This window comes from Leucoraja erinacea, chromosome 27, assembly GCF_028641065.1.
Source record: "Leucoraja erinacea ecotype New England chromosome 27, Leri_hhj_1, whole genome shotgun sequence".
Lineage (NCBI taxonomy): Eukaryota > Metazoa > Chordata > Chondrichthyes > Rajiformes > Rajidae > Leucoraja > Leucoraja erinaceus.
In genome coordinates, this window is record NC_073403.1 from 5,502,304 (window position 1) to 5,529,494 (window position 27,191).

Consider the following 27,191-nt stretch of genomic DNA (forward strand, 5'->3'; position numbering starts at 1 on the left):
GCAGTCGTGTTAAAAACATGAAAATAGAGGAGGTGTTGAAGGCAGATACGATAGTGGTGTTTAAAGTCAAGTCAAGTCAAGTCAAGTTTATTTGTCACCTACACATACGAGATGTGCAGTGAAATGAAAGTGGCAATGCTCGCGGACTTTTGTGCAAAAGACAAACAACAAAACAACCAAACAAATTATAAACACAATCATAACACACATATTCTTTTACATAATAAATAATAGAAGGAAAAACGTTCTGTAAAGGGATTAAAGATAGGCACATCATGGATATGCAGTCAATGTGATACAGACAGAGGACATTAGTGTAACTTGGCATAATGGTCAGTACAAAGGTGAAAGGCACGATATAAATATATATAGGCTAAAGGCATAATATAAATGTAATGCTTCGGTGGTGGTAAGAAGATGGCGTGGTGGCGCAGCGGTAGAGTTGCTGCTGCACAGCGCCAGAGACCCTGGGTTCGATCCCGACTACGGGTGCTGTCTGGATGGAGTTTGTACCTTCCCCCATCCGTGACCGGCGCGGATTTTCTCCGGGTGCTCCGGTTTCCTCCCACACTCCGAAGGCGTAGGTTAATTTGGCTTTGCTTAAAAAAAATTGCAAATTGCAAAGTGTGTAGGATATTGCGGGGACTCGGTGTGCCGAAGGGCCTGTTTCCCCGCTGTATCTCCAAGCCAAGCTAAATAGAAGCATAATAACGGTGACATAAATATCAATCTTCCAAATGCATTCGCAGATGACAGCTTTACTGAGAGACAAAACAACCGTGTCGACGAACAGCCGCCCATAGAGTTCTCAATAACCTCAAACCCAGATTGTGTGACTCAGGGGTGCCATTCCCGACTGTAAACTCTCCACATCCAATTGCATCTCTCCCACCTCCTAACCAACAGCACTCTTGAGAACACAAGGCCCAATTACCCAGGCCTTTTAAGTCAGGGCCGCTAATTCCTTCGTAAATCTCTCAGTCTGCCAGTATGTTGGGGGAACTGAACAGATGTGCATTATCAGTGGAAGAAAAGAGCAGTAAAAATAGCAGAGAGATAATGATGAGAAAAAAAAAAACCGAGAAAAAAATCTGCACAAGCTGATATCTGAAGTGTAAAAAAAACCCCGGAATAATTCGAAGGTCAGCCAGCATCGCAATCGATAACGAGTTCTTCTGCTGGAGTCTTTCACAGTTCCACATAAAATGTCTTTGCAGCCTGTTCCAAAGTAGAATCGAACGACCAGGTTAATGTTAAAGTATCATGCAATTAAACCTAAATATGTTAACGGTTTCAGACATCGATTTCTCCTGAACTAAACACTCACAGAAGATCAGTCTTGGAATGCAATCTCCTCTCCCCTCTCTCCAGGAGCTGCGATACCTTCATTTTGTTTGTTTACAGATACAGCACAGAAAGAGGCCCTTCAGCCCATCGAGTCCATGCTGATTATCAATTGCCCACTCATGCCGTTCTCGATGCTATCTTCTCCTTCTTGCGTATGGCGTGCACAGCCTAAAGTTGTCGGACAACTTGTTCTGTTTGATCTTACTTGATTGTGCATGGCGGGTTGATTGCATTCGTCGAAACAGCCACGTGAAGGTTGCAATCTCCCACCCCCGATGTGGCAATCTAGAGGCAATTCACAGAAGTCATCAGCCTTTAAACCTGCACATCTTTGAAATCTGGCAGGTGGCACAGCGGTAGAGTTGCTGCCTCACAGCGCCAGAGACCCGGGTTCAATCCTGACTATCTGTACGGAGCATGTACGTTCTCCCTGTGACCGCGTGGGTTTTCTCCAGGTGCTCCGGTTTCCTCCCACACTCCAAAGACCTGCAGGCCAGTACGTTAATTGGCTTTAGCAAAATTTGTAAATTGTCCCCAGTGCGTGGGATAGTGCTGGTGTAATGGATCGACGGGAGCCCAGTGGTCTGAAGGGCCGATAGTCTAAAGAAACCGGAGTAAGCCCACACGATCACAGGGAGAGCGTGCAAACTACACACAGATCAGGATCGAACCTGGGTCTCTGGCTCTTTTGAGGGAGCTGTTCTACCCGCTGCACCACGACACCGTCCTGCAATAATATATCTGCAGGATTAATTTTCCGCTTTCAGTTCCCACGGAAGCACAATATGTGCCCGATAATTACATGCGGGGAAAATAAAAATGCTTGCAGGAAATTAGAGTTGGATTATCTTTGCTGTTATATCTGTCTCCTGGTTCTAACTGAGCGTCGATATAAATGGGGACATGACTGATGATCGGACCCCTCCATAAAAAAAAAACAAAGAAGCACAATAGGCGAATGAACCGCCCACAATAGAGATATAAAAACAATAATGGACACCGTGGGAGTCATTCCATGCCCATATATTCACACTGGAATTCAGAAAACAGGACATAGTCATTTGAGCTGAGCTCTGCAGCTTAATGATATCATCCAAATCTCGTTCACTCAATTACTGCCGACCATGCCAGGCACAGTATCTTTTAGAATTATTGGCACGTTATCTGTTGCACTGACAATCATTCAAAGGATTACAGAAACACACAGTTCGGCCCAAATAACCCCTTCCGTTTTACAGCCTGCACATGTCTCTGTCCATCCACATCACATCCACTTCATTATTATTTCAAACCCTTTTCCTCTGGGATACTCATCTCTCGTTCCTTTGAAAATATCCGAGCTACCTCGCTCAACTGTGTGTGGAGTGCTGGAGTAACACAGGTGCTGGGGTTAACTCAGCGGGGTCAGGCAGCATCTGTGGAGAACATGGATAGGTGACGTTTCACAGAGTGCTGGAGTAACTCAGCGGGTCAGGCAGCATCTGTGGAGAACATGGATAGGTGACGTTTCACAGAGTGCTGGAGTAACTCAGCGGGTCAGGCAGCATCTGTGGAGAACATGGATAGGTGACGTTTCACAGAGTGCTGGAGTAACTCAGCGGGTCAGGCAGCATCTGTGGACGAAACATGGATAGGTGACGTTTCACAGAGCGCTGGAGTAACTCAGCGGGTCAGGCAGCATCTCTTGAGAACATGGACAGGTGACGTTTCGGATCGAGACCCTTCTTCAGAATAGTGAAAACCTGCACCTCCAGATTCAGAAGGTAGACAAAAATGTTGTAGAAACTCAGCGGGTGAGGCAGCACTTATGGATCGAAGGAATAGGTGACGTTTCAGGTCGTGACCTTTCTTCAGACTGATGTGGGGGTGGGGGGGTGCGTAAAGAAGAAAGGAAGAGGCGGAGACAGCGGGCTGTGGGAGAGCTGGGAAGGGGAGGGGAAGGAGGGAGAAAGCAGGGACTACCTGAAATTAGAGAAGTCAATGTTCATACCGCTGGGGTGTAGACTACCCAAGCAAAATATGAGGCGTTACTCCTCCAATTTGCGGTGGGACTCACTCTGGCCATGGAGAAGGGCCCAGGACAGAAAGGTTGGATTCAGAACGGGAGGGGGAGTTGAAGTGCTGAGCCACCGGGAGATCAGGTTGGTTTGTGCTCCATGAATTAAACCTCCTCCAGATTCAGGGACAGTTTCTTCCCAGCTGTTATCAGGCGACTGAATCATCCTACCACAACTAGAGAGTGGTCCTGGACTGGACTGCTATCTACCTCCTTGAAGACCCTCAGACCATCCTTGATTGGATGTTGCTGGGGTACCTCACACTGGAATGTTATTCCCTTATCGTGTATCTGTACAATGTAAATGGCTTGATTATAATCATGTACAGTTGTTCCGCTGACTGGCGAGCAGGCAACAACAAAAGGCTTTTCACTGTACCTTGCAGGTAGGGATCACACTGAGACACAGGGGAACTAGGGGAGAGGACAATTGGGATGTGAAGGCAGTACAGGAGCCTCAGGTCTCGCGCAAGCAGGATGAGGAACAGCTTTTTCCAAAATACCATTGCCCTGCTGAACTCACAGGCCCGACGCTAGCTAGCTTTTATACTCTTTTATCTGTATATATTTATTTGCCTATGTACTAGTTTAATTCATCCACATTGTACACGTTGTCCAAAGCAAGCGTTGTCTGCGAAGGGCGCTCAGCATCGCCAAGGACTGCTCTCACCCCAACCACGGACTGTTTACCCTCCTACCATCCGGGAGGCGCTACAGGTCTCTCCGTTGCCGGACCAGCAGGTCCAGGAACAGCTTCTTCCCTGCCGCTGTTACACTACTCAACAATGTACCTCGGTGACTGCGGAGGTCACCCCCCCCCCCGGACACTCCTCCCACAGGAAAAACACTATGACTGTATGCATGTAAATAGTTTTATTTATTGAAATCATATTCTATGTCGCTCTTCCAGGGAGATGCTAACTGCATTTCGTTGTCTCTGTACTGTACACTGACAATGACAATTAAAGTTGAATCTGAATCTGAATATTGTTTTAACCAGTATTTTTACTACTTTGCTGACTCTGATTAGACGCTAAACTGCATTTCGTTGTACCTGTACTCGTATTTGTGCAATGAGTTGAATCTAATCTAATCTAATCTACAACAGGCAGTCAGTAGGAGAGCCAGGAATCTTGTTCTTCAGGATTTAACCTGGAAGCAGAACCTTCGGCCCACGAGTCAACGCTGCCCATCGATCACCCGTTCTAACTAGTTCAATGTTATTCTACTTTATTATCCAGTCCCTACACACCCCCAGGCAATTTATAGACGGCCAATTAACCTACAAACATAAAATGTTTGAAAAGAAAAGACTGGGCTTGTATTCACTGGAGTTTAGAAGGATGAGGGGGGGGGTCTTATAGAAACATATAAAATTATAAAAGGACTGGACAAGCTAGATGCAGGAAAAATGTTCCCAATGTTGGCCGAGTCCAGAACCAGGGGCCACACAGTCTTAGAATAAAGGGGAGGTCATTTAAGACTGAGGTGAGAAAAAAACGTTTTCACCCAGAGAGTTGTGAATTTATGGAATTCCCTGCCACAGAGGGCAGTGGAGGCCAAGTCGCTGGATGGATTTAAGAGAGAGTTAGATAGAGCTCTAGGGGTTAGTGGAGTCAAGGGATATGGGGAGAAGGCAGGCACGGGCTATTGATAGGGGGCGATCAGCCATGATCGCAATGAATGGCGGTGCTGGCTCAAAGGGCCGAATGGCCTCCTCCTGCACCTATTCTCTATGTGTCTATGTTTTTACTAAAGTCCTGTTCCAATTGGCCATTTTTTCGGCTGCTGCCAGCACCATTGACTGACATACCAGGTCACCAAAAAAGTCACGGTGTGACACGGCATGATGACGCACTGACGTGTAGTGTTTCCTCAAGTGTCACAACTTTTTGTTTTGTCACCGCTGGATTTTGAAATCTTCAAAAACTTTTGGCGACCCTGATATGACGCGGGCAGTCGCCGAAAAAATTGCCAAGTGGGACAGGCCACTTAGAAATGATAGCGGAAATGATAGGGGACTTGATAGAGGTCTTTAAAATGATGAGAGGGATAGACAGAGTTGACGTGGATAAGCTTTTCCCATTGAGAGTGGGGAAGATTCAAACAAGAGGACATGACTCGAGAATTAAGGGACAGAAGTTTAGGGGTAACATGAGGGGGAACTTCTTTAATCAGAGAGTGGTAGCTGTGTGGAATGAGCTGTGTGGATTGGAATGAGGAAGTGGTGGAGGCAGGTTCGATTTTATGATTTAAAAATAAATTGGATAGGTATATGGATGGGAAAAGAATGGAGGGTTATGGTCTGAGTGCAGGTTGATGGGACTAGGGGAGAATAAGTGTTCGGCACGGACTAGAAGGGCCAAGTTGGCCTGTTTCTGTGCTGCAATTGTTATATGGTTATATGGAAATACCGAGCTATAGGGAGAGTTTAAGCTGGCCATGACTCATTTCCTTAGAGCAAAGGAGGATCTTATAGAGGTGTACAAAATCATGAGGTGAATAGATCGGGTAAATGCACAGAGACCCTTGCCCAGAGTAGGGGAATCGAGAACCAGAGGACATAGGTTTAATGTGAGGGTGGTGAAAGATTTAATAAGAACCTGAGGGGTAACTGTTTTATACAGAGGGTGGTGTGTGTATGGAACAAACTGCTGGAGGAAGTAGTTGGCACAGGTACTATCACAATGTTTAAGACAGAACCAGGGGCCACAGTTTAAGAATAAGGAGTAAGCCATTTAGAACGGAGACGAGGAAACTTTTTCTCACAGAGAGTGTGGAATTCTCTGCCTCAGAGGGCAGTGGAGGCAGATTCTCTGGATGCTTTCAAGATAGAGCTAGATAGGGCTCTTAAAAATAGCGGACTCAGGGGATATGGGGAGAAGGCAGGAACGGGGTACTGATTGGGGATGATCAGCCATGATCACATTGAATGGCGGTGCTGGCTCGAAGGGCCAAATGGCCTACTCCTGCACCTATTGTCTATTGTCAGGTAGGATAGGTTTAGAGGGATGTGGGCCAAAGGCAGGTAGGTGGGACTAGTGGATAATGTGTCATGTTGGTCGGCATGGGCAAGTTGGGCCGAAGGGCCTGTTTCCACGCTGTTCGACTCTGTGACTCCAACTTCAATAGTGCAGCACGCAGCAACAATTCTAGACTGTTATGGCAACGTAAGGGATCAGTCACTTTAAATTAAGATGAATTTCTGCAGTCAGAGGTAGTGAATCTCTGGAATGTTCTCCCCCAGAGTTCTGTGGAGACTCAGGCACTGGTATCTGTACCTAAAGCCGTCTTAACTCTAAGCTCTATAATTCCCTCCCTAACCCTCTCCAGCTCTCTATCCTCCTGCAAGGCTCCTTAAAAACCATAACAGTTTAACCATGCTTTTGATCATCTGCCCCTAATGTCTCCACTGTTTCTGTATCGATCTTTGTCTTGTTATAGCTTGTGTTTGTTGCCTTGTGACATTTCATTAGTGCGGAGAATGCTGCACAGAAACATCAGTTGATGCCAGTGTAACGCTCTTGCCAGCTCGCCTTGTGCTGATCCATGTAACGAGCGAGCCGGTGAAATACATTGTGAAGTGTCGCTGCTTTTTATAATGTCGGATTAAATTGGAGCGATTCCTCGACCGCCCTAATTAGCAGCGGAGTGCGCCTTGTACTGGCTGTCTCTGGTCCGGCGCAGAGCGCTGAGTGTTTTCGCATCTTGCCGAGCTGATGTACGATTGTTGGACTTAGCCGAGTGAGGTCTCTTTCCATAATTTGGATTCCAAATGAGCTCTCGAAAGGCATTTCGAACGTGCACGCTGCTAATATGCAGCATTATGAAGCAAAAAGGTTGCGTGTGGCTCTAAATTGGAGACATCTTTCAAACGTGGAGCAGTACAGCACAGGAACAGGCCCTTCGGCCCGCAATGTCCATGCTAAACACATCTCCTCTGCCTACACATGGTCCATACCCTCTCCATTCCCTGCTTTTGATTGTAAGAGGGAGTTATATTTAAGAGGGAGTTAGATGTGGCCCTTGTGGCTAAAGGTATCAGGGGGTATGGAGAGAAGGCAGGGATGGGATACCGAGTTGGATGATCAGCCATGGTCATATTGAATGGCAGTGCAGGCTCGAAGGGCCGAATGGCCTATTCCTGCACCTATTTTCTATGTTTCTATGTAATCATGTATTGTCTGTCTGCTAACTGGTTAGCACGCAACAAAAAGCTTTACGCTGTACCTCGGTACACGTGACAATAAACTAAACAAAATTAGCCGTGTTTAAGAAGGAACTGCAGATGCTGGAAAATTGAAGGTAGATAAAAATGCTGGAGAAACTCAGAGGGTGAGGCAGCATCTATGGAGCGAAGGAATGGGTGAAGTTTCGGGTCGAGACCTTTCTTCAGACGAAGAAGGGTCTCGACCCGAAACGTTGCCCATTTCCTTCGCTCCATAGATGCTGCCTCACCCTCTGAGTTTCTCCAGCATTTTTGTCTATAAACTATCCATGTGCCCATGTAAAAGCCTCTCAGCTGCCCTCGGACAAAAGGTATCGCAGTCTAAGGAGCAGAACGGCCAGGCTTTGCAACAGATTTCTTCCCCCGAGCCACCAGACTCTTGAATTCCATATAATGTGCCACCACTATTATTTATTTTATCTTCATATCTATTTTTATCTTTTCATCTATTTTATCCTTTTGTTATTTAATGTTGCACGGTGAGCCAGATGCAACGAAATTTCGTTCAGACTTGCATTTGTTGGTGTATTATTGATTGACAGTAAAGTACTTGATTGATTGGTTTAATGTCACTCTCTGCACAGTACAAACTCCGTACAGACAGCACCCGTAGCCAGGATTGAACCCGGGTCTCTGGCGCTGTGAGGCAGCAACTCTACCGTTGCACCACCGTGCAGCCCCGCAGTAGGTTTGCGATTCCCTCAGTATCTAAACCCCGCTGGTTGGGGCTCAGCAATGGGCAAGATGTTCACTGCCCGCCACCATCATTATGACATCTTCCACCATTCACCCACGTCCACTTGAGACCCGTGACTGATCCATCTCCTCCCCCCGGCTCTGCCATCCAAAGCCACATTGCCGCACTGATCCTTCCAGCTGCCCTGCCTTGCATCAAACCATCATTTGTTGTTTCATTTTAGCAACCCCGTTCAGCTGGTAGCATGAACAAATCTCTTCCCAGGAAGCCTCTGCTCATGATGAACATTCTTGTGAATAGCTGTGCCAATTTAGAAACTGGGCTAACGTTAAACAGAAGTCCTGGTTCGGTGTGGTAACTAACTGTAGGCTGCACAGGGGTCCTGCAGCAAAATGACTGCATTGCTCAGCAGAAGTTCACGAGAGAAATATCAAAGGCTGCTTAGCCTAATTAGGTCTCCTGCACTCGTCCTCACATAACACAATGATCAAGGCAATGCATTAAATCTGTACGGATAGATTGATTCGGAGAAGAACTTGGAACTTGGAACTTGGAACTTGGAACTTGGAACTTGGAACTTGGAGCTTGGAGCTTGGAGCTGGGAACTGGTTTTAGAGTCCGTTGTAAAGGATGAGGTTATGGAGTACTTAGAAGCTCATGATAAAATAAGCCAAGGTCTGCGAGGTTTTGTGAAGTGGACGTCTTGCCTGATGAATCTGCAGGAATTCTTCAAAGAACTAAATAGCAGGACAGACAAAGGGGAGTCAGTAGATGTCGTTTACCCAGCTTTCCAGAAAGCCTTTGATAAGATGCCGCACGTGAGGCTGCTAAAGAAGATGAGAGCCCCCGGTATCAAGGGCCAGATACTAGCAAGAGTTGGCTGGATGGCAGAAGGCAAGGAGTGGCAATAAAAGGGGGCTTTCTCTAGTTGGCTGCCAGTGACTAGCGGAGTTCCGCAGGGGTCGGTGCCAGGGTCTGCTGCTCTTCACGCTGTGTATTAATGATTTGGACGAGGGGATTGCCACATTCCATGCAACCACCACCATTCTGTGTATTAAACATTCCCCGCACTTCACCTTTAAATATTGCCTCTCTCACGTTAAATCGGTGTCCTCTAATCTTTGACTGTCTACTCTACCTATGCTTTCATGAGTTTATTCATTTCTATGAGGTGTCTAATGTTGCAATTTATATTAGTCCAACCTGGCCTGGCTTGTAGCTGATCCCCTCTAATCAGGGGCTGCATTCTGATAAACCTCTTCTGCACTCTCCACATAACCTCCATATCCTTTCTATAATGGATGATCAGAACTACACACAATACTTCAATTGTCTGAAGACATCGCCTATCCATGTCATAGACAATAGACGCAGGAGTAGGCCATTCAGCCCATCGAGCCAGCACCGCCATTCAATGTGATCATGGCTGATCATCCCTAATCAGTACCCCGTTCCTGCCTTCTCCCCATAACACCCGACACCCATACTAATCAAGAACCTGTCAACCTCCACTTTAAAAATACCCATTGACTTGGCCTCCACATCCGGCTGATTCTCCACCCTCTGACTAAAGAAATTCCTCCTCATCTCCTTTCTCAGGGTATGTTCTTTTACTCTGAGGCTGTGCCCTCTGGTCCCAGACTCTCATCCACTCTATCCAGGCCTTTCACTATTCTGTACGTTTCATTGGGGTGCCCTTCCCCCCCCCCCTCCCCTACCCTCCCTCCCCTCATCGTTCTAAACTCACATCCTCCACAGATGTTTGGTTGACCTGCTGAGTTACTCCAGAACTTTGGTACTTTTCTTTGTAAGCCGACACCAGCAGTCCTTTGTCACTCACACATTTGGCCCAACCAAAGTTTGATGAAGTTGCAACGAGACTTCCTGGTCCTCTTTGGCTCAGCTGCGACTGGGAAAAACGGAATTTACACAATACGTCACAAAACAAAGCATTGCAAATGTTGTACGTTTGAAGCAAGGCAGAACATACTGTAATCCTTCAGCGTGTCAGGTTACATGTTCCAGCTGTACAGACAACACACTCAAATCCTGCACTCAGTGATGTGACATGGAGGCCAAATGTTATTTATTCTACAGATGTTCCCTGCACAGTTCTGCACTCCATGTTATAAAATAAACAACATGGGTCAATGGGGAGACAAGCAAACAATTATGCATGCGTACATTCTGTTTAGAATGGCTGGATGTTCCCAACATGTTCAGCATCACCTGTGGAAAAGACAAACCAGAGTTAATAGATCAGAAAGACACAAGGAACTGCAGATGCTGAAACATTTGTTTCAAACACAAAGTGCTGGAGGAACTCAGGGGGCCAGACAGCATCTGCGGCGGTAAATGGACAGGCAACATTTCACGTCAGGACTCTTCTTCAGAGTGATAGGGTGTTTAGTTTAGAGATACAGCGCCGAAACAGGCCCTTCGGCCCACCATGTCCACACTGGCCAGCGATCCTCGTACACCCAGCACTATCCTACACACACCAGGGGCAATATACAACTCTTTCTGAAGCCAATTACCCTACAAACCTGCACATCTTTGGAGTGTGGGAGGAAACCGGAGCACCCGGAGAAAACCCACGTGGTCGCTGGGAGAATTTACAAACTCCGTACAGGCAGCACCCGTAGTCAGGATGGAACCCGGGTCTTGTATAAACCAAGTTTTAGACTTGGTTTATACTCTCTAGAATTTAGAAGATTGAGAGGGGATCTTATAGAAACTCACAAAATTCTTAAGGGGTTGGACAGGCTAGATGCAGGAAGATTGTTCCTGATGTTAGGGAAGTCCAGGACAAGGGGTCACAGCTTAAGGATAAGGGGGAAATCCTTTAAAACCGAGATGAGAAGAACTTTTTTCACACAGAGAGTGGTGAATCTCTGGAACTCTTTGCCACAGAGGGTAGTTGAGGCCACCAGTTCATTGGCTATATTTAAGAGGGAGTTAGATGTGGCCCTTGTGGCTAAGGGGATCAGAGGGTATGGAGAGAAGGCAGGTACGGGATACTGAGTTGGATGATCAGCCTTGATCATATTGAATGGCGAATGGTGCAGGCTTGAAGGGCCGAATGGCCTACTCCTGCACCTAATTTCTATGTTTCTATGTCTCTGGCGCTGTGAGGTGCCAGCTCTACTGCAGTGTCACCGTGCCGAGCTAATGTGCATGGATCGCCTGTTTCTGCACAGGTTTGTAGGTTAATTGGCTTGATAAAAATGTAAAATTGTCCAGGTTGGCGATATGCAGAGTACTGCCCTGCCGACTACAACATTCAGAAGGTTCAGAAGGATTGCTAAACTAAACTAAACTTGCTTGGGGTTTATTTTCCAAGAAAGCTGAGGCTGAAAGAAAGTCTTTAAGATTTCTTTCTTTAAGGATTCAATTGTGGTAGATATTGGGATGCTGTTTCCAAGAGGCAGGGAGCCATATAGCAATGACCAGCCACTTCATCCCAAAGCATCCATGCCAACCAAGATCAAAACCCCATCTAAGCTAGTCCCATTTCCCCCAACATTTGACAATAGACAATAGGTGCAGAAGTAGGCCATTCAGCCCTTCGAGCCAGCACCGCCATTCAATGCGATCATGGCTGATCATCCCCAATCAGTACCCCGTTCCAGCCTTCTCCCCGCATCCCCTGACTCCGCTATCTTTAAGAACCCTATCTAGCTCTCTCTTGAAAGGATCCAGAGAACCCGCCTCCACCGCCCTCTGAGGCAGAGAATTCCACAGACTCGCCGCTCTCTGTGTGAAAAAGACACAGATCCCTCTCAAACTTTCCTGTTCAAGTGTCTTTTAAATGTTTTTCATAAGTTCATAGGTCATGGGAGCAGAATTAGGCCATTTGGCCCATCGAGTCTACTCCGCCATTCAACCACGGCTGATCTATCTCTCCCTCCCAACCCCATTCTCCTGCCTTCTCCCCATAACCCCTGACACCCGCACTAATCAAGAGTCTGTCAATCCCCACCTCCGTCTGTAGCAATGAATTTCATAGATTCACCTCCCTCTGACTTAAGAAACACTTCCTCATCTCCTTCCAAAAAGTATGTCCTTTTATTCTGAAATTCTCTCTGGTCCTAGACTCTCCCACTGCTCATGGAAACATATTCTCCACATCCACTCTCTCCAGGCCTTTCAATATTTGGTACGTTTCAATGAGGTCCCCCCCTCCCTCACCTCCTCCCCTTCTTCTAAACTCCAGCGAGCACAGGCCCAGTGCCGTCAAACGCTCATCATACGCTGTAATACTATCCTCAATTATCCATGTATCTGTGCAAAATGCCCTTTAGTTGTTACAATATTTGCATCAACTGACAGCATCTTCCACATTCCCACCACACTCTGAGTAAATAAGTTGCCCCTCAGGTTCTCATTAGGTCTTTTTCCCCCCCTCTCAGCTTAAAACTATGCCCCCTGGTTCCCGACTCCCCACTCGAGCTGAGATCAGAGACCCAAAGACCTCAAGTAGTCATTAATACCTCTCTAATAGACATGCCGGACAAAGCTCTTTACCGGGCCAGGGTGATGAGAATGTGGAACTCATTCGCACAGACAGAATTAAAGGCCGATATAAAAGACACATTTGAGGCATTTAATTACACGTAATGCAAAACAGCTTTGTTCCAACGCAACTGAAGCTGACTGGAACGGCGATAGGAACTCAACAGCGGAATTCCCTGCCCCGAGCAGGGAGGGATACAAATTGGCTGGGATTTCCAGCTCTTGGCTTGCGACGCCTTTGAAAGTGAGACTGGCCGCACATGTTTCTGTGTGACTCTGATCTCCTGACCTGCCGTCTGGTCCAAGACTGGCATTGTGAGTGCAGGAACAAGGTGGCAGGTGGGTGGAAGGCAGCACCCACCCCTACGGGAGGGAAGGGGATCAGTGAGTGATCTCTGACATGTGCACTCAAATCTAATCCTCACACCACAGGTGTATAAGGAAGGACCTTGCTCCGAAGGCCGGTGTGAGTGTATTGAATGACCATGTGCTGTGGTGAAGCGCAGGGGAGTATAAATACATTATCCTGCCCCAATTGTATCAACTTACAGCGTTTCCACCGGCACCGTTTGAATGGTGGTTTTTAGTTTCGTTTCGTTTTAATTTGGAGACACGACACAAAACAGGCAGAACGTGCGACAGTTTACATTTTTTTTTACACCAAAACCAATTAGCCGACGAACCCGCGCGTCTTTCGGAGTGTGGGAGGAAACCGGAGCCCCCGGAGAAAACCCACGCGGTCACGGGGAGAACGTGCAAACTCCGCACAGAACAGCGCCTGTGGTCAGGATCGAACCCGGGGGTCTCTGTGAGGCGGCAGCAGCAACTGTGCGGCTGTGCCCATTGCCTAGGTTTTCCCGATATTTATGTCCTTTTCAATGAAACACAACACTGATTTTTTTTTGGCATAATTTTACTAGTTCGTTATTGATCTAAAACCCTGACCCCGGGAGTTAGAGAGGAAGTGAAAAACATGTTCCACTCCCTGGAAACCAATTTAAAAAAAAAACACACGATTGTAACTAAACACCGCGCATCCAAACCTTTTCCTCGTCCCGTGACCGAGTTGAGAAGTGACGACTTCTCAACATCTGGATGGGCGCTATTTCTAGATATTCCCACAGACACATTCCGCGACAGTTTGATGCCGGAGTGTTCGGTGCAACGTTGGCCAAGCCCCATGTAACAGACATATCGAGACTAAGCAGATTATTTTAAATTCACAGCTCAGCGATGGTGAGAACTTGTTCCTGTGAAGAGGCGAACAAAGTAAGTTTTCAACCTGTTCATTTCCAATGAATTGCCCCAGTTAATTCAAATTATCACAGATTTTCCACTTTGACATTAAGTGGTTCATCCATTTTTTTTTCTTTTTCTCTCCCGACCTATTTTTTAACAAAGTCCTGGACACAAAAATCTTAGCTAAATAGGGCACACCAGAAGCAAAACTTTATGCTATCAGGTCTTTGGTGAACCAAACTCAGTCACATAGTCTTACAGCCTGGATACAGGCCCTTTGTCCCAACTTGCCAACACTGGCCAACACATCCCACCTACACGTCCCACCTGCCCATATCCCTCTAAACCTGTCCTATCCATGTACCTGTCCAACTGTTTTTATAAAATTTATAGAACTGTTTTATTATTTTTTATTCAAATCGTTTGCTATGTCGCTCTTCAAGGGAGATGCTAAATGCATTTTGTTGTCTCTGTACTGTACACTGACAATGACAATTAAAATTGAATTTGAATCTGAATCTGAGAATCTTATAGAAACTTACAAAATTCTTAAGGGGTTGGACAGGCTAGATGCAGGAAGATTGTTCCCGATGTTGGGGAAGTCCAGAACAATGGGTCACAGTTTAAGGATAAGGGGGAAGTCTTTTAGGACCGAGATGAGAAAAACATTTTTCACACAGAGAGTGGTGAATCTGTGGAATTCTCTGCCACAGAAGGTAGTTGAAGCCACAGTTCATTGGCTATATTTAAGAGGTAATTAGATGTGGCCCTTTTGGCTAAAGGGATCAGGGGGTATGGAGAGAAGGCAGGTACGGGATACTGAGTTGGATGATCAGCCATGATCATATTGAATGGCGGTGCAGGCTCGAAGGGCCGTATGGCCTACTCCTGCACCTATTTTCTATGTTTCTATGTTTCTTAAACGTTGCGATAATCCCAGCCTCAACTATCACCTCTGGCAGCATGGGGAGAACGTACAGACTCCGTACAGACAGCACCAGCAGTCAGAATTGAACCCGTGTCTCTGGCGCTGTGAGGCAGCAACTCTACTGCAGCGCCACAGTTTTGCATTGTAATCCTATCTGATCTTCAATGTGGACTATTGATTCCATGTACAATTGCCGCCCATACCCTCTCTCCAGAGATGCTGCCTGACCCGCTGAGATACTCCAGCATCTTGTGTCTATCTTCGGTGTAAACCAGTATCTGCAGTTCCCTCCTACACTAGGGTCTTGTCTGTCACATAAACGCTACAGCAGTGATTTAAGAAGTAGGCCAACAATGACGTGATGATCACTGGTCTTCCAAGAGGAACTATGAGCGCAGTGGGAGTGTTGCCTTCAGCCCTGTGTCTTCTACACCTATACAGAAATGGTGGAATTCAGCCATAGAAACATATTTACAAAATTATTCAAGACAAGAATGGAACCTAATACTGAAATGATTATATTTGGTGTAATGGAAGATGGGAATAAATTGAACACATCTCAAAATCTATTCCTTAACTATGGTTTAATAATAGCAAAAAAATGAATACTTAAATTTTGGAAGGGTGCATCAATACCAGCGCTTAAAATGTGGATTGCAAGTATGTTGGACACCGCTCATCTTGAGGAAATGCGATTCCTCCTAATGGATAAATCAGACCAATTCATAACGAGTTGGTCTCCATTCGTCGTTTTTTTGGAATCATATGGTGGAACACAATTGTAAAAAAATAACTGTTTCAGGACTGGACGAGGGTTGGTCAAGATTATAAATAATGATCTCCTTTTCTATTTTATTTTCTTTTCTCTATTTTCTCTCTCAACTTTCTTCATTTACTCGTTTTCATTCTTCACACACTATATATTTCACATCTTTCTATCCTTTGCTATCTAACTTCTTTTTCTTATTCTCATCTTTTTTCAATGTAACAAAAAAAAGAAGTTGTACATAAAATGTATTATGAAAATATATATTAGGCACTTTGGTGCCATATGACTGTACTTACTTCTAATAAAATAAAATATTTAAAAAAAAAGAAACATAGAAAATAGGCGCAGGAGTAGGCCATTCGGCCCTTCGAGCCTGCACGGCGAGGGGGGGGGGGAGAAAGAGAGGGAGGGAGGAAAAGAGAAGGGGGGGGGGGGGGAAGAGAGAAGGGGGGGAAGAGAGAGGGGGGGGGTGGAAGGAGGGGGGGGGGAGAGAGGAGGGGGGGGAAGAGAGGAGGGGGGTGGAAGGAGGGGGGGGAAGAGATGAGGGGGGGAGAGAGGAGGGGGGAAGAGAGGAGGGGGGGGGGAGAGAGAGGAGGGGGGGGAAGAAGAGGAGGGGGGGGGGGAGGAGAGGAGGGGGGGGGAGGAGAGGGGGGGGGAAGGGAGAAGGGGGGGAGGAGAAAGAGAGAAGGGGGGAGGAGAGAAGGGGGGAGAAAGAAGAGAGGGGGGAGAAGGGGGGAGAGGGGGGGGGAAAAGAGAGAAGGGGGGGGGAAGAGAGCAGAGCTCTGTAAATTGCCCCCAGCGTGTAGGGAGCGGTCGAGAAAGTGGGCTCGCGTGGAACTAGTGTGGCGACACAAGGAACTGCAGATGCTGGCGTCGAGGGTGGGACATAAAGTGCAGGAGTAACTCAGTGGGTTTAAGTAGCATCTCTGGAACCAAAGGTAGACAAAATTGCTGGAGAAACTCAGCAGGGTGCGGCAGCATCTATGGAGCGAAGGAAATAGGCAACGTTTCGGGACGAAACGTTGCCTATTTCCTTCGCTCCATAGATGCTGCCGCACCCGCTGAGTTTCTCCAGCAATTTTGTCTAACCTTCGATTCTCCAGCATCTGCAGTTCCTTCTTGAGCAACACGTGGACCCACCGTGGATGGTGCTTGTAGGGTCAATGGGCCAAACCACCTGTGTCCATGATGTTTCAATCAATCAAGCACCTAATCATTCAATCAGTTAACCCTCTGAGATCCCCACTCCTGCCAGGATCATTAAAAATCTCCAAGACACTGGCACTGAAGAGGAGCGAAGATCTCAGATGGTCAATTGATTAATTAATTGAAAGAAACACCATGGACACAGGTGATTTGGTAAATGGAACGTGGTGCTGGAGGAGGTAGTTGAGGTCGAAACGATAACAACATTTAGACAACATTTAGACAATAGGTGCAGGAGTAGGCCATTCGGCCCTTCGAGCCAGCACCGCCATTCAATGTGATCATGGCTGATCATCCTCAATCAGTACCCCGTTCCTGCCTTCTCCCCTGACTCCGCCATCTTTAAGAGCCCTATCTAACTCTCTCTCTAAAGCATCCAGAGAACCTGCCTCCACCGCCCTCTGAGGCAGAGAATTCCACAGAGTCGCCACTCTCTGTGAGAAAAAGTGTTACCTCGTCTCCGTTCTAAATGGCTTACTCCTTATTCTTAAACTGTGGACTCCCCCCAACATCGGGAACATGTTTCCTGCCTCTAGCGTGTCCAAGCCCTTAACAATTTAATATGTTTCAATGAGATGCCCTCTCATCCTTCTAAACTCCAGAGTGTACAAGCCCAGCTGCTACATTCTCTCAGCATATCACAGTCCCTTTTAGGGTATTTTATACCATGTATAAGGTATTTGGAGAGGTACATGGATAGGACAGGTATAGGAGGAGGGGGAGAGAGATGGAGGGGTGGTGGTGTGGCCCTGATGCGGGCAGATGGGACTGGTGCGGGGCGGCACGGGCAAGTTGGGCCGAAGGGCCTGTTTCCGCGCTGTATCACCTCTGTGACATTTCTTGCAAAATGCAAAACTTGCCAACGCGCGGGCGGGTTTCTGCAGCGGTAAAGCACGGCTCGTTGAGGAGCGGATGTCCCTTTAAGGATGCTCAGTGGTTGAGCAGAGAGGGGGGGGGGAGTTACATCTGCCAATTCCGCTCGACATTAATGGGGTGAACGTACTGGGGTGGAATTAAGTTCCGCTCCACCTGCGATAGCCCAGGAGCCAACACGTATTAAATACACACCAGCTACAAACGCCCGCGACCGTGAAACCTGGGACCAGTCCCATCTTTCTAGACTTCCCCAATCTGTGGCTGGCTCAACTTTCCGCTGCTTCGGCGAGTGATTAAACAGGGAACGGTCCCTCGCCGGGGGGCAGGCTCACGTCCCTCTCGCCCGCATCAATGGCCATCCCTGAGGACGTCAGGCGACTTCTGGAAGGTAGCGTTGAGTTTGCATTTTGTTTTACCCACGAAGTCTGATGGCCCCATCTGTAATTTCCTGGGTTGCTGTTAGAGGAGGGAGGGAGGGGGAGGCAGGTATCGGTGTTATTTGCGACTGGGCAAGAGAGGGAGGGGATAGTTGGTTGGACGTTATCTCCCACTTTCTTCGCCGGAAGAGATTCAATTCCGAGAGAGATACAGAGTGGAAACAGGCCCTTCGGCCCAACTTGCCCACGCCGGCCAAAGTCCCCACCACACTAGTCCCACCTGCCCACGTTTGGCCCATATTCCTCTGCACCTGTCCTATCCATGCACCTGTCTAACTGTTTCTGAAACGTTGGGATAGTCCCTGCCTCAACTACCTCCTCTGGCAGCTCGCTCCATACACCCACCACCCTCTGTGTGTGGGTGGGTGGGGGGCGAAGTTACCCCTCCGATTCATATTAAATCTCTTCCCCTTCACCTTAAACCCATGTCCTCTGGTCCTCGATTCACTAACTCTGGGCAAGAGACTCTTGGCAAAAGGTCCAGCATCTTTGGGTGAAAGTTGACTTGAAGGGACACTAATATATGCAGTTTTAGCCACACAGTTCAATCAGTTTGGAAGTCGTGTTGTAGTTCTGTAAGATGGCGCTGAGGCTGTATTTTTCGAGTATTATGTTCATTTCAGGGCTCCATGTTATAGACAATGGACAATTGGTGCAGGAGTTGGCCCTTTGAGCCAGCGCCGCCATTCAATGTGATCATGGCTGATCATCCCCAATCAGTACCCCGTTCCTGCCTTCTCCCCATATCCCCTGACACTGCTATTTGTAAGAGCCCTATCTTGCTCTCTCTTGAAAGCATCCAGAGAACCGGCCTCCACCGCCCTCTGAGGCAGAGAATTCCACCGATTCGCCACTCTCTGTGAGCAAAAGTGTTTCCTCGTCACCGTTCTAAATGGCTTACTCCTTATTCTTGAACTGTGGCCCCTGGTTCTGGACTCCCCCAACATCGGGAACATGTTTCCTGCCTCTAGCATGTCCAAGCCCTTAACAATCTTATATGTTTCAATGAGAATCCCTCTCATCCTTCTAAACTCCAGAGTGTACAAGCCCAGCTGCTCCATCTTCTCAGCATATGACAGTCCCGCCATCCCGGGAATTAACCTTGTAAACCTACGCTGCACTCCCTGAATAGCAAGAATGTCCTTCCTTAAATTAGGGGACCAAAACTGCACACAATACTCCAGGTGTGGTCTCACTAGGGCCCTGTACATAGGTCATAGGAAAGATGGTGTTATGTTGGAAAGGATGCAGAGAAGATGTACGAGGATTTTGCCAGGACTCGTGGGCCTGAGCTATAGGGAGACGTTGAGCAGGCTGGGACTCTATTCCTTGGAGGGGAGATCTTGCAGAGGTGTATAAATTCATGAGGACTAGATCGGGTGGGCACACAGAGTCTCTTGCTCAGAGTGGGGGGAATTGAGAACTGGAGGGCATAGGTTGAAGGGGGAAAGATATTTTATCGGAAGCTGAGGGGTAAAGATTTCATGCAAAGAGTTGTGGGTGAATGGAATGCGCTGCCGGAGTAGGTAGCTGAGGCAATGTTTAAGAAGCAATTAGACAGGTAAGTGGCTAGGACAAGTTTGGAGGGATATGGGCCAAATGCAGGCAAGTGGAACAAGTGTCGATGGGACATGTTGGTTGGTGTGGGCAGATTGGATGGAAGTGTCTGTATCTACACTGTATCACTCTATCTGGGAGGGGTTTTGTTCTGCGGCAGCTGTGACACCCAGAGTGGTGACAAGTATTTTGGACCGATGGTCTCCACACAACACGTGTTGGAAACAACTGCAGATGCTGGTTCAAATCGAAGGTAGACACAAAATGCTGGAGTGGCTCAGCGGGACAGGCGGCATCTTGGAGAGAAGGAATGGGTGACGTTTCGGGTCGAGTCTGAAGAAGGGTCTCGACCCAAAACGTCACCTATTCCTTCTCCCCAGAGATGCTGCCTGCCCCGCTGAGTTACTCCAGCATTCTGTGTCTAGTCTTTACACAACATTCAAAGTTGACCCATCACTTCACCTCTACCACATGGGATCTGATACTTCAATTGAAAAAAAGTTGAAGACATGGAACTGTTAACGCTGGAATCTTGAGTAAAAAGACACAAAGTGCTGGAATAACTCAGGAGGTCAGGTTGAGGAAAGGTCCTGACTTGAAGGAGGGTCTCAACCTGAAACTTGGCTCCATAGATGCTGTCTCACCCACTGAGTTTCTCCAGCAATTTTGTCAACCCTGTCCATTCCCTCCAGAGATGCTACCTGGCCTGTTGAGTTTCCTCCAGCACTTTGTGTTTCAGTTAAAAGGAGTTGCTAAGGTAAATAATCAGAGGCTTGATCGAAGATCTAAAGTCTGAAGGGCGGTGGGGAGACAATAAAACTGGGTTTGTGAACCATTGTGTGCAGTTCGGGTCGCCCCCATCACAGGGGGAATGTGGAAGCTTTAGACAAGGAGCGGATATGGTTCACCAGAACGCTGCCTGGATTACAGGGTTTCAGCCACAGGGACAGGTTGGACCCACTTGGACCATTTCCGTTCCTCACTTTCTCTCTTTGTATTATTGTCACGTGTACCAAGGTGCAGTGAAAACTGTTTTGCATTTCATCCAGGCAAATCCCATCACATGTCGAGTACAATCTGACCGCACACGGCAACAACAGGTATGCAAAAAGGGAAAGGGAACTGTGTGCCAAGTGTAGTGTTGCAACTACAGAGCTGGTGCAATGGCTCGTAGAGATGGGTCGTGAGATTGGGATTTCATCCTTTGCTTCAGCAGCAGGGAAGAACTGCAGATGCTGGTTTATACAAAAAATAGACACAAAGATGGAGTAACTCAGTGGGTCGGGCAGCACCTCTGGGGGAGGGAGAGGGGGAGGGAGAAAGAATAGGTGACGTTTTGAGTCGGGACTGAAGGAGGGCTCCAACCCAAAACATCACCTATCCTTTTTTTCTTCAAAGATGCTGCCTCGCCCAGCTGGGTTACTCCAGCACTTTGTGTCTATCTGAGTCGAAGAAGCTGTTCCTGATTCTGGCGTTGCAAGTTTTCAAGCTTTTAGGTTTAGTTTTTTTTAAAGATACAGCGTGGAAACAGGCCCTTCGGCCCACCGAGCCCGCTCCGACCAGCGACTCCTGCACATTAACACTATCCTACACACACACACACACGCTAGGGGCAATATACAATTGTAGCAATCCAATCCAATGTCCGCGTGTGTGTGTGCCCGCCCGCCCCATTCGGCCCATCAAGTCTACTCCGCCATTCAACCATGGCTGATCTATCTCTCCCTCCTAACCCCATTCCCCTGCCTTCTCCCCATTACCTCTGACACCCATACTGATCAAGAATCTTTCTATCTCTGCCGTGTAAAATTATCGACTGACTTTGGGCTACAAAGAAATTCCACAGATTCACCACCCTCTGGCTAAATACATTTCTCCTTCCTCTCCTTCCTCTCCATCCTCTCCATCCTCTCCATCCTCTCCATCCTCTCCATCCTCTCCATCCTCTCCATCCTCTCCTTCCTCTCCTTCCTCTCCTTCCTCTCCTTCCTAAAAGAACGTCCTTCAATTCTGAGGCTGCGGCCTCCAGGACTGGTCCTTGTGGTCTTGTGCAGAGCAGTTGCCAAACCAAGCAGTGATGCAGCACGACAGGCTGCTTTCTTTTGATGCATCTGTAGAAATGGGAAGCATCACTGGAGATATTCTGAACTCCCTAATGGACCTGTCCCACTGAAGCTCGGCGGACATTTAACATTATAGGTCGGTTATCCTTCTTTCGGGAAAACTGTTCACATTCCCCCCCCCCCCCCCCCCACCCAATGAGCCAATGAAATAAGAGCCCTTGCTGTCTCCTCCCCCCCCCCCCCCCCCCCCCTCGGGCTCCTCCTCCCTCCCTTTTTCCTTCCATCTTCCCCCCCCACCACCCCCCATCAGTCTGAAGAAGGGTTTCGGCCCAAAACGTCGCCTATTTCCTTCGCTCCATAGATGCTGCTGCACCCGCTGAGTATCTCCAGCATTTTTGTGTACACTTCGATCTTCCAGCATCTGCAGTTCCTTCGTGAAAACAATGAAATTCACCCGTCAGCACCGACTACAACCTTCCAGAACCCACTAGGACCTCGTGGCGATCCACCCACGGCACGAGAATTCTCGCTACTCTCCATGGCGCCTTCGTTCCCGTCGCCGCTAATTTTCCAGCATGTTTGAAATATTCGCGGCCACCATAATGAGGCCACGACTAGCCCCCAGGAACTCCTCGCGACCATGAAGGCGACTCCCCGGCAACTGCCCGCGAACATGTGGAGACCGCATAGTCTCCTGCAGTTGCCCGAGTGGGACAGGCCCTTTAGTCTTCTGAATAAGTAGATGTGTTTTTCTTGGCCTTTGCTTCAGTGTGGTTGGTCTGGGGCACGCTGGGGGTGATATTATTGCTTAGAATCTTGGTGATCTCAACCACTTCCACTCCAGCAGCATCGATGCCAACTAGGGTGCGTACTCCACCCAACTTCCTGACCTCGATGACTATCTCATTTTGATGATGTGGAGGGAATGGGGGTTGGTTTTGATGCACATCTGAAACTCTCTGCCACAGAGGGTAGTTGAGGCCAGTTCATTGGCTATATTTAAGAGGGAGTTAGATGTGGCCCTTGTGGCTAAGGGGATCAGGGGGTATGGAGAGAAGGCAGGTACGGGATACTGAGTTGGATGATCAGCCATGATCATATTGAATGGCGGTGCAGGCTCGAAGGGCCGAATGGCCTACTCCTGCACCTAATTTCTATGTTTCTATGTTTCTATATATATTGGACTATGTTTGATCGGACTTCACCTTGCAGTAAACGTTATAGAAGGCCATTCGGCCCTTCGAGCCTGCACCGCCATTCAATATCATCCAACTCGGTATCCTGTACCTGCCTTCTCTCCATATCCCCTGATCCCTTTAGCCACAAGGGCCACATCTAACTCCCTCTTAAATATAGCCAATGAACTGTGGCCTCAACTGCCTTCTGTGGCAGAGAATTCCACAGATTCACCACTCTCTGTGTGAAAAAACAAATTCTCATCTCGGTCCTAAAAGACTTCCCCCTTATCCTTAAACTGTGTGACCCCTTGTTCCGGGCCGTGCACGCACCTACAGTGGTATAGAAGGCATATTGGTGTGATCGGTACGGGTGTTGGGGGTTATGGGGAGAAGGCAGGAGAATGGGGTTAAGAGGGAGAGATAGATCAGCCATGATTGAATAGCAGTGTGGACTTGATGGGCCGAACAGCCTAATTATGACCTTATTCTTGCCTTCATCGGTTGGGTTATTGAGTATAAGGAAGATATGATGCTGTTTTATAGGACATTGGTTAGAATGCACTTAGAGAGGGCAATACACTGGTCACTTCATTACAGGAAGGGTGTGGAGGCTTTGGATTGGGTATCGGGGAGTTTTAGCAGAATAATGCCTGGATTAGGTGGTCTGAGCTACAGGGAGAGTTTAGACAGACTTGAAGTGTTTTCTCTGGAATGCTGGAAGTCGAAGGGAGATCTGATGAGAGGCGTTGATGGAATGGGTGGACAGTCCCTTTTACCCCAGGGTGAAAATGTCAAATACTAAGAGGGCATCATTTTAAGGTGAGAGGGGCAAAGCTTAAAGGAGCATGTGGGGCAAGTTTGTTTTTTAAACGGATAGGGGAGGGTGACTTGAATGTACCGCTGGGGGGTGGTGGTGGATGTAGGTACCATATCTGTTTAAGAGGCTTCTGGATAGGCACATGGGATGGACATGCAGGGAATGGAAGGATCAAGTCAAGTCATAGAGGGAGTGCAGAGAAGGTTCACCAGACTGATTCCTGGGATGTCTGGACTGTCTTATGAAGAAAGACTGGATAGACTTGGTTTATACTCTCTAGAATTTAGGAGATTGAGAGGGGACCTTATAGAAACTTACAAAATTCTTAAGGGGTTGGACAGGCTAGATGCAGGAAGATTGTTCCCGATGTTGGGGAAGTCCAGGACAAGGGGTCACGGCTTAAGGATAAGGGGGAAATCCTTTAAAACCGAGATGAGGAGAACTTTTTTCACACAGAGAGTGGTGAATCTCTGGAACTCTCTGCCACAGAGGGTAGTTGAGGCCAGTTCATTGGCTATATTTAAGAGGGAGTTAGATGTGGCCCTTGTGGCCAAGGGGATCAGAGGGTATGGAGAGAAGGCAGGTACGGGATACTGAGCTGGATGATCAGCCATGATCATATTAAATGGCGGTGCAGGCTCGAAGGGCCGAATGGCCTACTCCTGCACCTAATTTCTATGTTTTTATGTAAGTCAAGTTTATTCGTTACATACGCATACGAGATGTTCCGTGAAATGAAAAGTGGCAATGCTCGCGGATTGTGCAAAACAAAACTATAATACAGAATGGAGCAGAATCACATATTCACATATTTGTGGGAGGAAAAAAAGAGACGGCAATGAAAAAAGACGCCACACAACATAAAATTGGTACAGTAAAGTTAGTCCCTGGTGAGATAGACACATAGAAAATAGGTGCAGGAGTAGGCCATTCGGCCCTTCGAGCCTGCACCGCCATTCAATATAATCATGGCTGATCATCCAACTCGGTATCCTGTTCCTGCCTTCTCTCCATACTCCCTTTAGCCACAAGGGCCACATCTATCTCCCTCTTAAATATAGCCAATGAACTGCCGTTAACTACATTCTTTGGCAGAGAATTCCACAGATTCACCACTCTCTGTGTAAAAAATGTTTTTCTCATCTCAGTCCTAAAAGATTTCTCCTTTATCCTTAAACTGTGACCCCTTGTCCTGGACTTCCCCAACATCGGGAACATTCTTCCTGCATCTAGCCTGTCCAACCCCTTAAGAATTTTTTAAGTTTCTAAAAGATCCCCCCTCAATCTTCTAAATAGATAAGAGATAGTTTACAGTTCTAATGGCCTCTGGGAAGAAACTCCTTCGCATCCTCTCCGTCCTCACAGCATGGCAACGGAGGCGCTTGCCTGACCGTAGCAGCTGGAACAGTCTGTTGCAGGGGTGGAAGGAAGGGGTCTCCCATGATCTTGCTGGCTCTGGAGTTGCACCTTCTGATGTATAGTTCCTGCAAGGGGGGGGGGGGCAAGGATATGGATTATATGCCAGTTGGCAAGAGTTGGTCTTGACATCATGTTCGGCACGGACATTGTGGGCTGAAGGGCCTGTTCCTGTGCTATACTCTTCTATGTTCTAATGCATTTTTGCAGCAAAAAACATAATGCTGCAAAACAATTGTAAGGAATATTTTGATGGACATAATGTCAAGAGTGAGCTGGATAGGGCTCTTAAAGATAGGAGTCAGGGGTTATGGGGTGAAGGCAGGAACGGTTTGGGGGATGATCAGCCATGACCACATTGAATGGCGGTGCTGCCTCGAAGGGGCGAATGGCCTCTACTCCTGCACCTATTGTCTATTGCACCCATTCTTGTTTTTGACGGTTGCGTGCTATTTCCTGCTGCCTTTAACCACTTGTTTCATTATATCACTGAGCGTGCGAGCGTTTTTTCTCGAGCCACTGAATTGTTGCAATGAGTGGAAGATAAACAACAAGTGTTTCGTTTTTAGTTTAATTTCGAGATACAGCGCGGAAACAGGCCCTTCGGCCCGCCAAGTCCACGCCGACCAGCGATCCCCGCACATTAACACTATCCTACACACACACTAGGGATAATTTACACTTACACCAAGCCAATTAACCTGCAAACCTGGGCGTCTATGGAGTGTGGGAGGAAACCGAAGATCCCAGAGAAAACCCACATGGGTCATTGGGAGAACGTGCAAACTAGGTACAGACAGCGCCCATAGTCGGGATTGAACTCTGGACTCAAGCGCTGTAATGCCCCTGTCCTACTTCGGAAACGTAAACGGAAACCTCTGGAGACTTCGCGCCCCACCTAAGGTTTCCGTGCGGTTCCTGGAGATTTTTGTCAGTATCCCTAGCTAGATGCAGGAAGATTGCTCCCAATGTTGGGGAAGTCCAGGACAAGGGGTCATAGCTTAAGGATAAAGGGGAAATCCTTTAAAGCCGAGATGAGAAGAACTTTTTTCACACAGAGAGTGGTGAATCTCTGGAACTCTCTGCCGCAGAGGGTAGTCGAGGCCAGTTCATTGGCTATATTTAAGAGGAAGTTAGATGTGGCCCTTGTGGCTAAGGGGATCAGAGGGTATGGAGAGAAGGCAGGTACGGGATACTGAGTTGGATGATCAGCCATGATCATATTGAATGGCGGTGCAGGCTCGAAGGGCCGAATGGCCTACTCCTGCACCTAATTTCTATGTTTCTACGTTTCCCTACCTGCTTCCACTACCTGCAACCTCCGGCAACCACCTGCAACCTCCGGCAACCGCACGGAAACCTTGCGTGGGGTGCAAAGTCTCCAGAGGTTTCGGTTCATGTTTCCGAAGTGGGACAGGGGTCGCAAGGCAGCAACTCTGCAGCTGTGTCGCCGTGCAAAAGATGCTTATCTTTTGTGTTCATTGGAGGCCGTGTGGAAAGCATCTTGTGTGGTGGCATCACAGCCTGGTTTGGGAACAGCTCTGCCCAAATGCGGCAGAGAGATGTACAGACGAGACTTCCTACCATTCACTCCATCGACACTTCACGCTGCCTCAGAAACGCAGCCAAAACTAACCTAAGGCATGTCCTGCCCCGATCGTTCCTTCTCCATGTTCTCGTGGCCCCCACCAGACTTTAAATAGATTTCCCCCTCCGTTATCAGGTTTCTGCTCCTTCCATAAGCTGGGGATTGGTGGATTCACCTCTACCCCAGTGTGGGCTGGGTCTAAAAATATTGGTTGCCAGGAGACAAAGGGGGCCCACCCAGAACTCCAATGCTATCATTTAACAGGGGCCCACTT

The 27,191-nt window shown here is 47.7% G+C and overlaps 1 protein-coding gene across 1 annotated transcript in view; it reads left to right on the forward strand.

The window, feature by feature from the left end:
- The first annotated feature begins 17,953 nt into the window (after nucleotides 1-17,953).
- The window catches only part of LOC129710131 (src kinase-associated phosphoprotein 2-like), a 295,021-nt gene continuing 285,783 nt past the window's right edge, over nucleotides 17,954-27,191 (forward strand). The window contains exon 1 of the mRNA XM_055656879.1: nucleotides 17,954-18,249. Coding sequence (XP_055512854.1) covers nucleotides 18,213-18,249 — 37 coding nt within the window. The 5' untranslated portion in view covers nucleotides 17,954-18,212. The remainder of the gene's footprint in view (nucleotides 18,250-27,191) is intronic.